A 20507-nucleotide genomic window follows, 5' to 3' on the forward strand; every position below is an offset into this window, starting at 1 on the left:
CATGTCACATCGTTTTGTTAATAATTGTTAAAAAAGTGTGGGGGGGGGGGGGGGAGAGCCAAGAAATAATTGAGACAGAACTGAAAATAAATACCTAATCTTATCGTGGTTTGCAATCATGTGCAAAGTTAGAGCACGTATGATCATTAAGGGTTGGAGGCATAACAAGATAAAAACGTAAAAATCGAAACTGAAAACAATTATTAATCTTTACATACTTTACTTAAAATCATTCATTTTATTTCATAGGAGATACGGTCAAATGTATCCGGCGCCTGAACTTGACCAAAATATCATTTGCAGTGAACCTCGCTAAACATTTCAAACAAATTAGTAACAGCATTTCCGGACGTTAGATTAGTATTGGCAAGATACCGCGATATAAACAAAGAGTCGTTGCTATGGTTATATCGTTGACCTAAGTTCGACTTAATTGAGAAACTTGGCGAAGGCTTTCCTAGGGTACAGTCATCACGTGGGTGTGCGATTGTTACCTAAAGAATACGAACTATTCATATATATATATATATATATATCTATATATATATATATATATATCTTGTCAGTCACATTTAGTCACATTTTGTAAGTTTTTACTATTGACAATATGAAAACAGTTTATAATAACGCATATACAAAACTTATTAATGTATACATTGGCTATCGTCAAAAGCATTACACTGTGGAATGTATGCGTAGGCTACCATCAAAAGCATTACACTGTTTTGTCACGACGTAGCATTAACCGGTGAAAGGTCCCGCAACTCGGTAAGTAGCAAGGCAGGGAAAAGGATTACTGATGGAGAATACCACAAGAATTAAGGAAATATGCATTCACGCACAGCCGGGCACTTTACCTTTCTTGTAACGAACATACTCACCCCTCCACGCCATACATGTCCTACACACATATTAATCACCCCACACCCGTCCCACACACATACTCACCCATACAACCCCACACCCGCCCAACACACATACTTCTCAACCCTCCACCCCACATCGGCCCTACACACATACTACTCACCCTTCCACCCCACACCCGCCGCACGCAAATACTACTCACCCTTCCACCCTATACTCGCCCTACACACATACTACTCACCCCTCCACCCCACACCGGCCCTACACACATACTACTCACCCTTCCACCCCACACCCGCCCCACGCACATACTACTCACCCATACAACCCATACATATATACACAAAGACCTATATGGCTCCACGATATATACCATATGGTATATACGTAACACATATATAAACATATTCATACATACTGTTCGGGCGTATGTGACTAGCAATGCCAAGGTTTCGCGGATTTATTTGATTTAGACACTAACCTATATTGTATATTCTTACGTTTCCCTGCTTTACCTTCTCTCTGCATGTCCTAACCCTTCACATTAGCTCTTTTTTTTTCTTTCTTTTTTTGAAGTGAACAGTGAATTCGATTTTAATATATCCTTAATAAAGATTAGATTAAGATCTATCAGACAATCACCGATGAAATCAATTTGTGAATTATTTCCTCTATTTATCTCCTCGATCCAGGTTGACTACTTTTACCACCATTCGTCGTCATTCGAAGGCGCTATTCCCCAGGTCAGTCCAGTGGGTTCCAACAGTAGTTATTACCATAACAGCACTGCAGCAAGGGCTGCTGCCATGCATACCTACCGCTCTTCGCATGGTAAGTTCATAATACACTTCTATTTCATTTTTCTTCTCAGGATTAAAGCTTTTTTTTTGTCAAATTGCTATTATAAATATGTATACATATATATATATATATTGGCACCGCGCACAATAAAAGTTTTGTCTTCGCTTACAATTAACCGAATAGTTCTATTCGAGTCTGAATAAACTTGCTTAAAAAGCGAATTAAATTAGCTAAAAAGCGAATTAAATTAGCTAAAGAGAAAAGTCAACCAAAGTAACAGTTCTATTGTCTTTGTTGTGACTGAGATAACAATGTAATGTCATACGATAGGAATGCTTGGATTTAATTGAATATAAATCTATTTCTATTTTAAATAAGAATTCCGAAGAAAAATTGTTCAGTCATGTTAGTTAGAGAGAATCCTGTGTTAAACTATTGCTGATTGGAACCATTTGTATCTGCCTTCGTATTATAAATACAAAGAAACTGTTACTCTTTACAGTAATAACCGGAAACACACCATACTGTCCATACAGGTAAAATAGATATTAACCTCGTATGGGAAATACACAAATGTCGCCAAGGATGATTCTTTCCATATACTGTTCCTTCTTTCCAAACACACGCGGATCAATCATTTTGTATCATGCTTGTGTTCTCTCGTCCATCAACTTTAGTACTTTGCTACGGGCCAATATGCCAGGAACGCGAACATGGGGGGGGGGGTGCTAAGATAATAGTAAAATTAACATAATCCTCAATAGAGAGGACATATTCTTTATTATCAATGCAAGACAAATGAATTAATTGTTTTGGCGCCTGCACTATTGGAACATGGCATGCCATGGCAGCTATACACGCAGCTATCCAGTTTATGTCTCACTCTGTCAATATTGTATATTAACCCTACTGACCGCCCGCGCTCAGAATACCTCTCTAAGGGCGCACATAACATGTACATAACATAATATTATCTCATATTAATATCTAGACTATAGTATTATATACACCAGAGAAAAAATACAATATGGAGTACAGAAAATGAATTCATTAAAAGAGCTGTTGTAAGTTGGTAACATTTACAAACACACACACACTGCACATTAACATACCGACTGTCTGATGAATAGGCCGACAGTGCAGAATTTATGCATCCCAACAGACAGACAGACCGACAAACAGACAAACTGAGACAGATTGAATTATCAATGTGGAATGAGAATGTACTTGTCACAAATTCACGTTTCTGCTCTGCGGTTCAGCTCAATATACCGTGTGTGCACGCAATGTCCATTTGGAGCATAAAGCATGTTCACAAACCATCTACACCTTTAAAGAATGAGATGTATTTTTACTTCAATAGCTTTTGTTCCTATTTACATATTTGCTTTCAAAACTCTGAACAACCACTGTCTCAAATCATATTGACCTCTCGAATTTCACATTTTAGTCTGTTGTTTTTTACATCTGTTTTAAAAAGAGGGGAAAAAACATATATCCTCAATTATGTATACAAATAAATAACGTATGATGCAATTTTTTCTTCTTAATTGATTTACATAAGTCACAAAACTATTTTTTTAATGCATCGACTGAACTCAACCAATATATATATATTGAAGTTTCAATCAATTTAGTGACATTTGTCTCGAGTTGCTTTATGACATATCTTCGTACCGACTCGATCCTTCCAAGGAGAAAATAATAATTGTACTAATAATGATTGCTCTTGGCAATTATCAATAGTTTGGAGCATGTGATTGTGTTTGTCACATAACATAGTAGATACATTAAATTCTTAGATGGGTATACATGAAGTTACTTTAACTAATATCAATAACGTCAATGGATCATCATAATACTTGAATAACAGATGTACCTGATTTGCATATTAAAATCGGGTGAGTTTTGTTGCTTTTCGTATATATAATTGTTAAGGCTTATTATCATTATTGATCGCTCCGTTTGGGGTTAATAGAAATATTAATCGTTGGTATATATATTATCATAATGCAGATCCCGTAATCTTTCTTGTGGAGATCTGCAGGATCTAGGCAACTTCGTACCTTTAGTATTGAAGGAAGTCCGTTTTAAGGCCACAATCAAAAAGTTGGAGGAAAATATTATAAGTATGTATGGGAATTTTTGCAGTATCATATTTGTTTTCTCCAAACAAAAAATGGCGTCTATTATCCATGACGTAACTACAGACTTTGAGAAATAGTGAAAGACAAACGACTGCCTCAGGAAGTTACACAATGATAGCTTACATCTTTGTGAAAGGTGACAGACGCTTGTAATAACAGGAACACACAAATGGTGAAGAGTAAATATATTATATGTTTAAAACTCTTATCTTTGTTTTCGATAAATTCCACTCAGTTATTGGTTGCCAAGGCAATCTCTTCCTGTTCCGGTAGAGCACGGGAATTACCATTTTTGGTCATAAATTGCGTTTTATGCCATGTCATGTTGTTTTGGAGGGTTCTTCCTATCAATGCTAGGCGTGTCCAATATATCTTCATCCTACGCGAACTGTCCGATTCTTTAGTGGTCATAGAGGTCCCTTACCCCGATACAATTGTATCAAGCTATAACAATAGAAGAATAGGTAGCACGACAGTTTTATTTCAGCTAATATGTAAACAGTTATTCTACTGACGTCACTCAATGCTAACTTGAGTCGATGACAAGTACTTATACAATAAATGAATTGGAACCCCATATAAACGTGAAAGGCTTGTTTGTTGAGGATTGTATCAACACGTTGTCACTCGAAACAGTCTTTCATTGTTAAAATATGGATTGTAAACAAAGTCAGTGGACACGACTGATGAACCCACATAATTAGAAATATAACACGCCATGTTGGGATTACCTTACAATATCATTCTTACTTCATAACTAGATATATAGTCGATTTGTTAATTGCAGCCGAAATCATTAAGCATTATAAATAAAGGTATTGAAGAGAATGGCAATACCCCCATTTGTTTTCACCTGCAATTAGTTATGATTGGACCATATTACATGGGACTTTCGGAATAACCCGCCCCCCCCCCTACCCGCACCATTCTTTACCGACCAATTTTTCCAGCTCTCAGCACATTTTCTCCTTCACGACAGTGTTAAAGGCAGTTGTATAAAACAGTTAAAAGTGTTCGTCATTCATTCCCCAAACCAGATTGTAACGTGATTTGTAATGTGAGCAAAGCCCGAGAACCATACGTATTGATAGCCTGACATTTGTTGCCTTCAGCGCTCATTCAACTATACAGATCTGTTATGAAACAGCTCCCCCATTTTGGGTTCTCTCTTTTTTTCTCTTATTATATTGCAACCACATCCTGAAGTTAAAGTAACCCTGTCATTTGGGATACTCAAACGCAATTGTTTGGAATCAGGAGGTGCCCTGGTAGAACTAATAGCAACCCAAAACTCAAAAAAAGACCACTTATTGCAAACTCAGCAAGCTTTGAGTAGAATATAACTAATATTTAACCTTAGGTACAGTTGCAGTATTAATAGTCACTAGTTTCCTGATGGAATTTTAATGTAACTAAACGTGGCGGTGGTGTTCCCTTGTGTTCTGACCCTCTAAGTCATTCTAAGACCTTAATAGAGGGCTGAATTAGACAATAAATTAAAGAAGATATGTTTTCGAGACAGAGAGAAGGCATCCTGGTTCGCAATACCTATGACGTCGACGTTCAACTGCGCACGCGTGCTAACTGTTCGACTTTTGAGCATATTTAAAGGAATAGTGATGACCTTAAATGCTGGACAAATAGGCTCCGTATTTCATTTGACATAATGAAGACGGCGCCCTTCTAGCAACGAGCGGCCTTAAACGAGCTCAGAATCATTTCCATTTAGGATAGCATTTAAATGTATGTAAAACGCAGAATCCTTTGCATATGGGATAGTATTTATATGTATGTACGAACACAGATTCATTTGCATATAGGATAGCATTTATATGTATGTACGAGCGCAGAATCATTTGCATATAGGATAGCATATATGCATGCACGTGCTGTATGACAATTAGTGTACCAACATGTCCATTTAATTAACAATGGATATACTGAATGTCAATGATGAATCCCAGTGCATTATGCTGTATCTATTCATAAATATGCACAAACTGTTGAAGGTCAACTGCCTTCATATATTGCCGTACTTGGCATGTGCAGCACACTGAGAAGCTAGGCTAATAGTATACCATACTAGGGTAGTGATATCACCCTTAGAAAGTGAAAGAAGTAAACACGTAGGGTGGTAATATATACATACAAAGATATCATGGATGTGGAGAGCTGCCTGTCTCGTTCGACGGACCCCTCCCCTCACCCATCGCACGTCGACTGACCCTATACGACTGACTACGTTGTCTAGCTATATAGGTAGATTCCATTTCTTCTCACCTGTTTAAATGTATGTGTCTCTGTTAGTTTTTTGGTGCGTTATGGTTTTCACCGAACTTTCACTTTTTCGTGAACTCCTCAACTTTGGTAACGTCACCACTTTAGCGGCCTACATTATATTCTTCTATGAATATGACATCCATGGGAAATAATTTACAAAGACGGTATTTAGTGTAACAAAATAACCCAGACCCCAAATCCAAAGACCACAGCTATAGTATTTTCACAGAATTTAAAGTTGATGTAGTTTTCGAAGGTCATTAAAAGTCACCGATTTGCTTGAAGTGACTGAGCCAATAGAACATACTGTCTAAATATGGATACCACTTCTTTCGACTATTGAATACCATAGAGTTGATCGGTTCAATTGACTTGACCTCTGGCTTTAGCTAACTTCTTTCCTTCCCGTTTCAACTTTTATGAAACTTCCGATAATTTTTCCTGAAAAAGGTCTTTAACCAGAACTGCTCCATTCTATCTCTCCCCTGAATGGCTTCATTAGAACACGCTCTGTTGGAAAAACCACAAACTGAAAGGTTGATTTTTTTTGTTACCATTTCAGTTTCACCGAATTTTCCAAGGTGTTAATTAATTACGATACCTTGATATCCTTATCTCTAAAACACACACCGTAAAAATTCGCAGAAACTTGGCAGCCCATAGCGTAGCATTCTCCGGTAAGCAACAAACCATCATCTAACATTATTTACATCTATAAGACAACTCAAAACACTGCATCTTTGTCTTCTTGTTCTTGGAGAGAATTCCTTTTCTTGACGTTATCGTCATATTTTATGGCAGAGATGAGGTAAAACAACAAGGAGAGCTTCAGGAAAATATATTCTATTCGACGGCAGGCTGTAATGGGGGATGGGGTGGGGGGTTCTTATCTGCTCTCCACCCGACTTCATCACCCATTCTTTATATCTTGTTTGCTGTGAATCATTTTGCTGTGACGTAATCAATGAATCCACTCACGTGATAGTATATATGCTATTGTTTATTAACTCAGTGTTCTAATGTCATTTACTAGATAAATGCATATTTTGTTATTATCTGGTGACTGTAGGTTTTGGGTCGGCTAATTTTCATACTCTCAAATTTGATAGTTTTGAGGCAAATACCCCACATGCATTGTCGAAATTTATAGAACGTTTATTGCATTGAAGAGAAGGAAATGAAAAAAAAAACCCTACTAAACATAAAAATAAAGTCTTGGTTAATAATATAAACATGAGTAAATGCATATCGTTATAAGAGATCAATCTCTCCCGTCGCTCTCGTAGATCCCCCCCCCCCCCCCCCAAAAAAATATTGACTGTTAGCTATTCATTACTACTTCTGCCGTACAGAAAAATAGAGGTCGGTATTGCATTTCTCAAATTTTGGAATAAAGAGGCGCTTTGCCTACTTATGCGCTCGTGAACAGAAAACAACAGGAATTCTTCTGTAGAATATTCCGAACATGAAAACAAGGGATTATTCCCACCAAAATAATCCACTTAGATTTCATTTATTTATTTCTCTATTGTTTTTCTGGAGGTAAATTAGTTCTGGAAACGTAAATTAGTGCTAAGTATTGACGAAATAATGTGCTTCTCCACATCCATAGGTCCAAAGCTTCACCAAAAATTAGTAAAACGGGCTAAACAGTCTTTACTTACCGTTAGCTAACAATAACAATGTTCGCACTGGTTTTTTTATGCAAATTAAATTTAACCTATACTTTATAACGTGCTTGTTCTGTGGTTTAGTTTGAACCGATGAATCTTTCCGATTGGAGGAACCCATCATGACAACTCAGAGATAATAACCGAAACATCCAAATACAAGCTGACCTCTACAAATATATTTGAGCTTAAGTCTAGTTTATGTTTGGCAAACGTTATCCGTTGCCATCACAATAAGCTTAAGTCAGTTGTTCTAGTTAATATTTATGAATTTAATGATGCCTCTCCATATTGTTATCTTATAACAATGGGTCATCGCCAGTTCCTACAAGAAGGGGGGGGGGAGGACCGACTACAGTCTGGGGCCCGGGGTCAATTTGGTGTCCTGCCAGTAAAATATGGAGGGGGCCTGTAAAATACAGAAGATAGGCCTAGGCCTATTCACATTGTATAAGGGACCCGGTGACATGATTGACTCCGGCGACCGGCCTGGCTTACGACGTCATTACCAGTTCACATCAAGTTATGAAATGAAAGCGTTCGAATTTTTAGAAGTTCAAATTTAGTTTCATATGTCATCGAGGTCAAACGTTAGCCTTTCGTTGTATGCCGCGTCATTCCCTACAAACCATCAACCCATATTCTCTCAACAATAAAACTGCATGTGTTATATATGGATGAACAGCCCGCTTAATGTCCAAACTATTTTAAGAAAATTTGAAAATAATTTTGAAATAGTGATTTTTTTTCTCTCTCTCGAATGACTTACTATTACATGTCATGTAGTACAGCGTGCTTGATATACTCTGGTATGGCGGCCTTGTGTACTTAGCGCGTGGGCCGTCGCTATGTTCATGATAGAGGGCATACTTCATTGTCAAGGCAGAACCGTTGATAGACCAGCTCTGTGTCAAGGACACCATCGAAAGTCAGAATTTTGGCGGCCTATTCGTTCTCTTTGTTTGATTGGCCAGGAAGTGAAGATTTTCTTTTTTTCGCGCCTTTTTTTGCGTATATCCTCTTTCACCAGCTAAGTATCAAATTTATGTTTGTGACAAGTACATCATGTAAATCATGCTCACAATTTTACCCAGCGTTTCCTCCTATTGTCCTAACTATTTACTATAAAGAAATCACTGAGATGTGCCTAACAGGAAGTTTTCTGATGCTAACCTCTCTCTTGATTCTCTTAATTTATTATTTCCGGCTTACTAATACAAGAGATGCCTCGCCCCGTGGTCAGTAATAATTACGTACGGCGTGTGCTGTTGATTGTCCATGAACCAAACATTTTCGATTGATTTCCGGTTCTATGGATGTCGTAGAACAAACAAACGGGGATTGTTTGGTTACATAACTGTTTATAGCCTTGCAAATGATCTTTCCATTGGCAGTACAGTATTCTGAAACGCCATATTTCATTACGGTATACATTGGATTTCTTAAAATCCAACTTAAAATGGCAAAAGTCTAAAAAAAAAGACAACATTGATGGGTCATTTTATTACATTTCAAAAGTGGCACTTTCAAGTGGCATCGAATGAATTTTTGGTAAGATCGACAGAAATAGTTAAATAATTAATTATTATGAATACCATGCATGCCATAAGTATTATGTATTATACAATTAACCCCCTTTGAAGTTAGTTGAGTGAAATTGTATCGAAAGATATCAAAACAAAAACGTTGTATGACATCACATATGTTTGTTTCAAGAATGTTATTCAGTTATGTGTTAACACAACACGGCTTGTGTACTACCAGGGAGTTGTTATGGCTCCCTGGTACTACAACGCAAAAAAAGATGATGGAATTTAAAAAATAGACACTTATAAATGAGGGCAGCACATGATGATTGCTTTTTATACTGGGGCAGTTAAATATCTCCCAGCTTTTGAGTTTGTTATTGGCTGTGTAAAGGTGTTCTTACATGAAGACACAAACCCTAACCATCATTATTGGTTTATCTGCTAGAAATAACTGTCATGAAATCTTCCCCAAACAGCTATGCAAATCTTATTCTCATTCGGAAGATATGGCAGATTAAATGTTACTTCACGTAAAAGACTCGATCAAGTCTAAATATGACATCATCGAGCAACATGTTTTTCAAATTATTTTTTTTTTATCATTTTTTTTAAAAATGTTTTTTGTTTCTGTAATGGAGATGTGATAAGCGTACGCCGGATATAAAAATATTGAATGCCTTAAAATGATCAAGTGAGTTTCAGTGTTTTTCAACACTCTGTCTGGAAACTATGAAAGGAGTAAAGTAAAAAGAAAGTGAAAGCTTCCAGAATGACTATATCTTCTAACCTGAACAAGATTTGCTTTTTAGCTGTTTGAAAGTTGATCTTCACAAAGATCTCGACCATTTAAATCAAAGATGATGGTCAGGGGTGGGGAGGGGGAGGGGGGTTGTGGCTCCTTTAATCATTTGCGATGATACTATTAGTTATGTTATAATCGAGGCAGGAATAGAAAGGGCAGGTGGAGGGGTAGGGGAGGAGAAGTGTAAGCTGGAGAGGGGTGGGGAGTTGGGGGTGATAAATATATTTGCCTGCAATGCCACTCAGTTGCATAACATATCCTACACTTAAATTATAACGTATTGCTAAAAGTCAGTATGAGGCATTCGTCATAGTGTAAACTAACATTACGTGAAGAAAAGAAAAAAAATCCACAACACGACACAGCCTTGTAGCTTTATATCCTCTTCTCTGAAAATCATTCACCCTGTTTCCTTAAATGGAATCTGACTTACCTAGGAGTAAATTTGCCTTATTAGCGACCCGGATAAACCCTGGCCAGATGTTTCACTACAACGCTACTCAGAGCGGAAACTAGGGCCAAAGGTCTTACTCGTTCCCGCGCGTGCCATTATAAGCTCAAACATTCTCGTGTAGTACGTTTTACCGGTTGTCTATCGTGCCAGTCTAGTTTTTTTCTCCCCCTTCTCTCTACTTTTTGTATTTACTAATATATCTGGCAATAACAAAGGAAGGTAAAGGGTATACTAGGCTTTAGCCTTGTATGAATTAAAGGGAATTAGCCCTGGATGTTTACGGAGGCACCAGATAGATGTTAGCTTTGTTCCCCGGGGGGTTTGTTGAAGGCCTTGTCGTTTACCGGAAGTGATAATTGTAACGGATTCGAAACAGTTTATACAACTTGCTCACTTTACTGGTCATCCAAAGTTGGAAAGGATGCCAATATTTTGACTGTGATAGTTTCTTTCGTTTTTACGTTTGTCACGTTCCATGCTTATCTGGCATATCAATAACCACTCACTCCACTGGTTAACTTTTGCGACAAGGTAAGTACTCCACTTGATATTTTAATGCTTTATAGCAGACATTGTGTGGACAATTTGAATGTTTCTCCGAAACTATTTTGGGAAGCAATTTAACATATCATATATTATTCATTGTGAAATAAAGAAAGTACTTTTTTTGTGTAGTCCGAAGCAATATTAGTAACTTTTTAGAAAAGCTTCAGTTCCTCTTCATGGTACTTTGTGTGCCTATAGCAAAGTAATACAATAATTCTCTCACACGTGCAACTGCCGTTTTTGACTTTTAAGTAGATACACGAAAATAAAGGATTTGAAGCAAACTTATAGGCTTGGTATTTGCACTCACATATTCCTTAAATAAGGCTTTAATACAAAATGCATTTTTATTACCTGCTACAAGCCTATACAGTAAATGTGACTCAGATACATACTTACATTTTTACATATATACACACACTTACATACATAAATACATACATACACGCATACATACATACAATAATTTTCCGATTGTTATTCACCACCCATGCCCATGCATGGGAGTCGAGCATCACTTCGGAACCGGGGGAAACTTTGTTGTCGTGTTACCTGTCTTACACTGTTCATATATGCCATATTTTCCCGCGCCCCTCCATTTTTCCGGGCCCCCAAATTAACCTCGGGCCCCGGGACAGTAGCCCACTGATTCCCCTCCCGTCAGACCTACCCCCTCCTTCTTCCCCTTTTCATCATTCTTGTTCCACCGAACTTAATATTCTATACAGTTGAAGATCACACAGTAACACATTGAGATCATTTCAAAATTCTTTGTGTAATATGCGGTTAACCAAAGTCCTTATTATCATGGAGGCCTAATGAATCCTCTTGAAAGTTATATTTTTCTTCTTAAAGATTGGTTCATATTCCCACATATGTTGGTTTAAAATAGTTGCTGTTTTTATTTTTGAAATCATCTGAGAGTTGCCATTAATTGAGAGTTGTTAAATTCGTGTCTATTCTTGGCTTTAACTGTCCTTTAGTCTATGATGTGTCCTATCCATTTATCTTTATGATACGTGCATCCCTGATGGATTTACCAGCATGTCACTTGGGAGGTGGGGGCATCATTAAACACCTGTCATTTTAACTTTTAATGTCACCGACATGAACATAATTATCGGTATACTCATTCTCTCTCGTGACATTTCACAAATTCTTCACTATTGTCTCAAATTGTAGTTTGCTAAATAAAATCATAACAACTTTCTTGAAGTTCCGGAGCCTCGGAATTATTCCTAAATTCCATCGAAAAGGAATAAAAGTTTTTATTTTGTCCTAACCTTGTTTATATTAGTTTCATTAGTTTATTGATTGAATTATTTTCTAACTTAACTTTGACTACTTTATTCCTTTTATTTACTCTGTATCTTACATTTGTATTTCTAAAGATTTTACTCTATAGCCCTGTGCTTGGAGATATTCTTTAATGTAAAGCGATATAGAAATAAATATTATTATTGTTATTATTAATGTCTCAGTGAAGAAATATGCACTGATCTCGGAAGAGCAAGAAACTATTTGTCGATATTTGAAACAGTTTGTGACTCTATCATATTTAGGCCCAATTCTGACCATCATTAATGTTTGTTCTTTTGTTGTCCTTGCACAAGTTTAACAACATTCAGCTTTGACACCAATATTCGAACTTTCAGTTGGCAACAACTTATCTTTAGACTGTCAAGTGAGCTACATAGATTGTTTAAACTTTGCTTATGTGACTTTTCGGGTCAAAATTTTTTTTTTTTTTTAAATTGTGAATCCAGAGACAGATTTTTTTCTCGCGACATTACTCAGTTTTTGATCGATTTTATTTAGTTAATTAATACTATAGTCTTATTAGCGCACAATTTGATGTGGGAGGGATGGGAGATGGGATTTCCAGAAGAATTGTACTGTGTAGCCTACATAGAATATACGTTTGGGTAGAATACATGGCATTCGAGCATGAAGAGATCCTGTTTGCATATCACTCTTTGCAAGTGGATTATATTGAAGAGAGGGTTTGACTTATATCTGGCTGTAAAAACCACGACAGAATTATTATTATTGTGGTAACTTTCAAAAAGCACATTTTCTATTACTGAATTTAAATAATTGATGGACGCAGTTATGACCCATCCGTCCAACAATTGTCTCACATACGTAACAATGAAATGAGCATAATAAATAGATACAACGATACTGTAGCTAGCTGTTCCAAATCGCTGTCATATTTTACCCCCCCCCCCTCCCCTTTCTATACTCTTCGTAATCAATGCCATGTTTCCACCCCTCTCTTCACCTCTTCCAACCATCTGCCATCTTTTACCCCTCCCTATCACCAGTGCCGTTTGGCATCTATTGAACAGATTACACTAACAGACTATTACTGATATAGTATGAATGACTGTTTTATGATTACTGCATTTGCACGTTATTAATATAACAGCCTAACCGGTGAATCAATATAATAATATATACAAGGTTAGGTTATAGGATTCTCTCCTTTCACTTTTCTTTCCATGTGCTATGTACTTCATATACATACACTTTTGAGTATACATCCACCATTTCAAAACACATTGTATTTTCTTTTTCGATTTCTGTGTTGATTTTCTTGTTACACAAATGTCGTTCAAACCTATAGGCTTGATCTGCAACAAACATTTTTGTCGTATTGTGTTCATGATACGTAAAATATGTGATTTTACTCTAGTCGATCAGTGGTGTAAGAAACTATCAAGGGGCAGTGGGTGGGGGGGGGGGGGGGCGGGCAGTAGGGTGGCAGAAACTTGTGACGAAATATTTTAGTATTTTTGGATAGGCATTCTATACGATGGACATGGAAAGTTACACAATTTCACGTCAGCATGTCGACTTTTTGTCGAAATTTGGAGAGAGAAAAAAATTTGAAAATTATGTGTATTTATCATTAGTAGTTATATGAAACGAAATATGTATTATTTGATTGCCTGGCACTCATTTTGCCAATGCAAAGGATCCAGTTGAATGAGATTGCATTTGCCATGTAACATGTTCGATCCGAATGTAAAAACATAACCTGTTACTTTACTCCATAAAACTCTCACCAAAAAACATTCATTGCAGGCTTGCAAATAAACCGTAAATCATTACAATAAACTTGTATGTTTTAACTAGTTAATAAATAGTTTATAAATAGTTGATAAATCGTTTGAATAAACCAATGGAATAGCTAAACAATTGTTAACCATGTAGATATAGTTGTTTGCTTGAAGGGTTGGTTGGTGATCTTCTTTAATACCTTCTTGCGGTCAAAAGCGAATCGATTTTCACTCGTTTCTTTTCTTCGTTTTTCTTTTCCATTCAAATTCTGCAGGGTTAGGAAACAACCAAGTCTGTCGCCCTCATTTTCACGCTCCTGGCCTGGCACAGTGGGTAGATTCGTCTCGGGCGGTAGGATTTCATAGTATTCCAAGTTCCTCAGGAGGCACCCACGGGGCATGGTATAGTAATATGCAGCAGACGGCACCATCATCGTCCACCAGTCACAGCAGTAACACCAGCAGTCCACCTGCTACCAACACCAACTTCTCGCCAACCTACGGCACCTTCAGAGGGTCACCACTTGGAGCGATTGGTACACCTACACACACCCCATCTCAGCTACAGGTTCATTCCTCGGGGAGCGCCGCATTACAGCAGCACTCAACATCCCATCATTACTTCAACTACCCTCCAACTCCCCCGAAAGATTCCCCAGAAATAACATCGTCGCATAGATATTCACATTGTTCTCAAAAAACTCTGGCCGGAGAAGCGAAGGATAGAAGTCCTAAAACAAGTGAGGTCAAGACTATGAGTATGTTCTCAGACACGATGGGATCTTACCCCCAGCCCCGCTCGGCTCTGCCCAATTGTGGATCCACTTTCTCAGCTTTCGTGCCGGACTTGGCTGGATCGCTTAATTTCCCCTCTGGAATGATCACTTCTGGAAACACTCACAAGGGTATTTACCCCTCAACAAAACCCAGAGCAAAGAGCCGCTCTAGCACCGGTGAGTACCAATAAGTAAGATCATATAGTATAAAGAATAGTAGTTTATAGTATAAAGTATAGGAGTTTATAAGAAAAGTTGTATATAGTATAAAGAATAGTAGTATATAATATAAAGAATAGTAGTTTATAGTATAAAGAATAGTAGTATATAGTATAAAGAATAGTGGTTTATAGTATAAAGAATAGTAGTACGTAGTATAAAGAATAGTAGTATATTGTATAAAGTTTAGGCGTTTATAGTATAAAGAAAAGTGGTATATAATATAAAGAATAGTAGTATATAGTGTAAAGAATAGTAGTATATAGTATAAAGAATAGTAGTATATAGTATAAAGAATAGTAGTATATAGTATTAAGAATAGTAGTCGATTGTATAAAGAATAGTAGTATATAGTATAAAGAATAGTAATACATTGTATAAGGAATAGTAGTACATAGTTTAAAGAATAGTAGTAGGATGGTGACTTCGAAGTTCGGCCACTTAAGACTTAAAACACCCCAAAACTAAATCTTCTGGTCTAAATCACCAGAAAATATACTTCATATGGTGGGAGAATTGTGTTTTAGTACGATACACGGCCAAACTTTCTTTCCTGCAAACTGTTTTCACGTTGTTTTCCAAGAAAATTCTTCGTGATTGTGGAACTGGTATTTCTTGCTAGAGTATTGCGAAGTTCGGACACGCAACCTACAGTGTGGCGCTGGTAAAAATTGGTGGCGCTGTTGCTCTTTCAGTAATTATAACAGACTTCATAGATCTTCGTCATTTTATTGACAAATATGTAAGTAATTTCTTGCACACGGGTCATTTTGGAGAGAAAATAAATGTAGCTTCGTACTTTTTGGTGAAATGTGGCTCTTCCTGTAGGTTTTCATGGTGAAAATCGTGTATTTCTTAGGGTGCCCGAACTTCGCAGTATGGCGAACTTCGCAATACTGACTATATATAGTATTAAGAATAGTAGTCGATTGTATAAAGAATAGTAGTATATAGTATAAAGAATAGTAGTATATGGTACAAAGAATAGTAGTATATAATATAAAGAATAGTAATACATAGTATAAGGAATAGTAGTACATATAGTATAAAGAATAGTCTGAAACTATACTGGCAAGCTATAATCACCGTCTACTAAGGCAGGACCATAAGAGTTTATATCGATGCTCTTATTTCAACTTGTAACAAATCCAGATAAAGTGTGGCTTTTTTTCAATCGGCCTGTACATGCAGTTAGTTTGTCCACTCATTTCCAGTAACTAACTGAACTCTAATCAAGTGGGGTGAATGTTAGTTAATGTGATTAAGATAGCATCTCCTTTTACGGTATAATGTAAGCATTGTCCTAAATAAAACAAAAACAGAACGAATATTTAAGACAATTAAACGTATTTTTTCATTCACAAGTTAGAAGGAAAAAAATTCCTAAAAATTAATCTAGACTCATAGTACATTATTATGAAAGGACATTTTCAAGCATTCCGTAAGGTAAGTTTCTGTACGAAAAGTTAATACCATACAACAGCACACAAAAACATGGAAAGGCAGTGGTTCCACTATTTTCTGCAAAGCCTTGGTTACCATAAGTTTACTATAAAAAATATCCTCCTCCTCCAGCATTATGACATATATACTGTATCGATGTTTAACAGATAGTTGTTTAAGCAGTTAGGGAACCGATTCTTGACCCAAAACTTGCTAGATGTGAACAAGAATAGGCAAAAGCGTTTCAATACCCAATAACAGAATAAAAACAACTTGCAAGCATATTTGACAGTTTAATAATAGGCCCCTATATGCATGATTTTCATTAAGTTTGTATACAATAACTTCGTTTCAGAGAAGTTATATCTTGATGAGATAAACTAAGCACGGCAGTCTTGGCTGAGGCGATGCTTTTTGTTGCCCCCGTGACTCGATAGTTCACGTTCATGTACGGTACAGAGTTTATAAATATTGATTCTTGGTTACGGATTACTGAAATAAACTTTACGTTTAGCTGGTTAGTTTATGTCTTATTCATCGAATTATGGTTTATTTTTCCGACTCAAAATGTTGAATTAGGAAGAAAATATAAATTGAAAAATTCTATAAAGAGCAGTGTCTTTCTGGAGTCATTAAAAGAAGCACAAATTATCCATAAAAAAAATAGACAAAATCTTAGCAAATCAGTTGTTTTTTATGGAAATAGAACGTTTCCCGGCAAATTTTTTGACTACACAATGCATTGTAAAATTAACTGCATTTAGTGTAGAAACAGGTGGCTTATCCTCCAAACACAAAGTTCACGCATATTTGGTAGGATAAAGTATGTGTATAGCCTAGCGTTACGCCTACATCACATGTATACCATATGTTATAGTCAATATATTGTACATGTGCATCACCTTAATTAAAGAATGTCTCTAGACAAAAAACAAAACCAAAATGTGCAGCTTATTGAAAATGACGTCAGCTGCCCATTACTGGCCGAAATGTTCATCCATCGTATTATTATTGAAGAACTTAACTAATTCATGTTCTGTGTTTTATAGACTGTGGAACTAATATACCTTATGCTTTCATTCACGGATAGACTTAGTGGTACAGCCACTTTTATTGATGTAAGACTCAGATGTTGAAAGAGTATAATTTCTCAAAAATTAAACGTGGTAAATACAACCTGGCCTGATGGCTGTGCGGTTTTTCAACGGTCTAAATCAAACATTATGCCGTGCCTGAATTCAACCTAAGAAAGGTCATTCGGCCAATATTTGGAGAAAGCTCCGCTTATGAAATGAGTGAAGCATTTAATATGACTTGACACCAAGAATTATTAATTGAGTTATCCGTTCATATAATCCAGGTGTTAATTAATACGGTACTTAACTTTGTTGCTCTCGAAAAACTCGAATCCAAATTTAAACATGATGATGATTGGCGTGACGTCAATAGGCACATATCGATGATAAGGTACAGCATTGACTTGCTGTAGGATTTCAAAAGATTGGGGAGGCATGGGGGGGGGGTTCAAAATTTCCCTCGACTTAAGGTAAGGGCATGAACATTTATGGAAGGGCCGAAAAAGGGGCTGAAACTCTGGGTTGTTTAAGCCGACTTTCGTGTAGAGGATGGGGTTGGGTTGCCCCTCCAACCCAAAATGAAAACTTTAGACGCTAAATAATGTATTCGGAGGCATATGTAGTGACTTAAAATGAGGTTTATAGTTAGCTCTAAACGGGTGGTTGTGCTATCCTAATAATAATCTTTATTTTTGTGTGTGTGTGTGTGTATGTGTGTGTGTGTGTGTGAGGTTAAGGGTGAGCAGGGAGGGGCTACTACCCGAATCAGTGATCTAAGCCTTCCCCGGCTTAATGTTAACAATCTCCCGACTGAACCATTACCCCTAAGTGACGGGGTCGCCGTGTGAATGTCACCTCTAAGCTCCGATGGAATATTTATACGTCATTGGATTTGTTCCCAATACCATCAACTGTCTACTGTCTGTCTATAACGTTTAGTCCCCCCCCCCTACTCCTCCCCCAACCCATCCCTTTAGATTGTGACTGAACGAAAAACAACAAGGAACTGCCTCTAACATATTTCAGCATGTATACGAACTTATAACATTTTTGCTGTTTCGTATCCTTGAAATATTTCACTTTTACCCTCTATAAATGATAAGCAAATGTTGACCAAGAAGTCCAAGAAAACAAATATGTTGCAATTTATAATTGTATACTCATTATTAATAAAAGGCAGTGTTCTCTTTAAAGCAGAATCACATGAGTTGAGAAGCATGAAGGTGTTTCCATTTTATAATCGCAAGGCAGTTCATTAATTTTGCCGTTAATACTTCATACCTCATCAACAATAAAACCTTGGAGAATTTTAATCAATTTTGATACAGCCAAGCTAGAGAACTAGAAATCAATGGCTATTTGAGCGTCATAAGCGTCATATGTAAACAAGCGGTCATCAAAGGGTCACCTGGACTTGATGTGATATCATAATAGCAGCATGGTTACATAATCCGCTTATAATTTATTTCTTGTCAGAAAACAACTTTAAATGTGTTTTTTTTTTGTAAATCTGGATAGATAGATACTGATTCAAAACGATTAGAAGAGGTTTTGATCAATTTGGTAATAAGTTCAATCTAAATACTTAAAGAAATATCGAACTCTGAAGTTACGTAAAAGAATTGTTCCAACTCGTGGCCAAGTACGTCCCTAAAATACAAGAAAGCCCCAAACCGTTATGTATATATTTCAGTAAGTTAACCTAACTGTGGAGATAGGCCTTGAACCAATGGTTAAGTTGGTTTTACTTGCTATGTGAAATTAATTTTTGAAGTCTCGACCTTGCTATACCTTTCTTCCATTTAATAAACATTGAATGACTTTTCCTTTTTGCTACAGAGGGTCGCGAGTGTGTCAACTGCGGTGCTACATCCACCCCGCTGTGGAGACGTGACGGTAACGGACACTACCTGTGCAATGCATGTGGCTTGTATCATAAAATGAACGGACAGAACAGACCTTTAATCAAACCCAAACGACGACTGGTAAATAATATTTTGATTTTTCGGATTTGTTTTTTTGTTGATCTTAGATGGGGAAAAATGATTGGAATGAAAGTATGAGTTATATCAACAAATAAACATATGTGACCACAAGAATTAAATATACATACGGGTTACCTTTAACATTAACTTTTTAAAGTATTTAATGTCTTACACCAATTTTACCAAAGCAACCGACGATTACTCAAAACAAGAAACTTAGAACACCCCCCCCCCCCCACAAATAGAAGGCAAATGATTATCATCAAGACAAATTATCAAAATCATCTCAAAATATTGTTTTCATACAGTACAAATATACAAGTTCTAGAATTGATAAGGGAGGGAGGGGGAGGGGGGGGGGAGATGAAGTGGGTGAAACATATCCAGACAAACGGAGGAAGGATCACCTTAAACAACATGAAGTAACATGTCAGTGCTACGAATGTGTCTTCGTCTTCTTCATTGTATGTTTTTTTTTTCTTTCTTTCTATGTGACTATAGTCTTCAAAACGAACAGGGACATCTTGCGCCAACTGCCAAGCGACCACGACCACTTTATGGCGAAGAAATCCGAATGGTGACCCTGTGTGTAATGCATGCGGTCTTTACTACAAACTTCATGGGGTAGGTAACATACAATATATATTGATATCACTAGACTGACAATTTAAAAGTGTGTCAGTTGTATTCTTTAAATTCTTCCTCTGCCCCCCCCCCCCCATCCCCTACCTTCCCTCACTATTCCCCTCCTTTCCCCTTCCAAACACCATCATCTTCACCGTCATTGATAAAGTATGCATAGCTGCCAAATGAAATATATGATATTAAAGTATGGGGTACACTATAAACA

The 20507-nt window shown here is 36.9% G+C and overlaps 1 protein-coding gene across 4 annotated transcripts in view; it reads left to right on the forward strand.

The window, feature by feature from the left end:
- The window catches only part of LOC139962130 (GATA-binding factor 2-like), a 73944-nt gene that overhangs the window by 43199 nt on the left and 10238 nt on the right, over positions 1-20507 (forward strand). For all 4 annotated transcript variants that reach the window (XM_071962053.1, XM_071962051.1, XM_071962052.1 and 1 more), the window contains exons 3-6: positions 1557-1695; positions 14434-15111; positions 19512-19657; positions 20159-20281. In XM_071962053.1, coding sequence (XP_071818154.1) covers positions 1557-1695; positions 14434-15111; positions 19512-19657; positions 20159-20281 — 1086 coding nt within the window. The remainder of the gene's footprint in view (positions 1-1556; positions 1696-14433; positions 15112-19511; positions 19658-20158; positions 20282-20507) is intronic.

This window comes from Apostichopus japonicus, chromosome 20 (assembly GCF_037975245.1).
Source record: "Apostichopus japonicus isolate 1M-3 chromosome 20, ASM3797524v1, whole genome shotgun sequence".
Classification (NCBI taxonomy): domain Eukaryota; kingdom Metazoa; phylum Echinodermata; class Holothuroidea; order Aspidochirotida; family Stichopodidae; genus Apostichopus; species Apostichopus japonicus.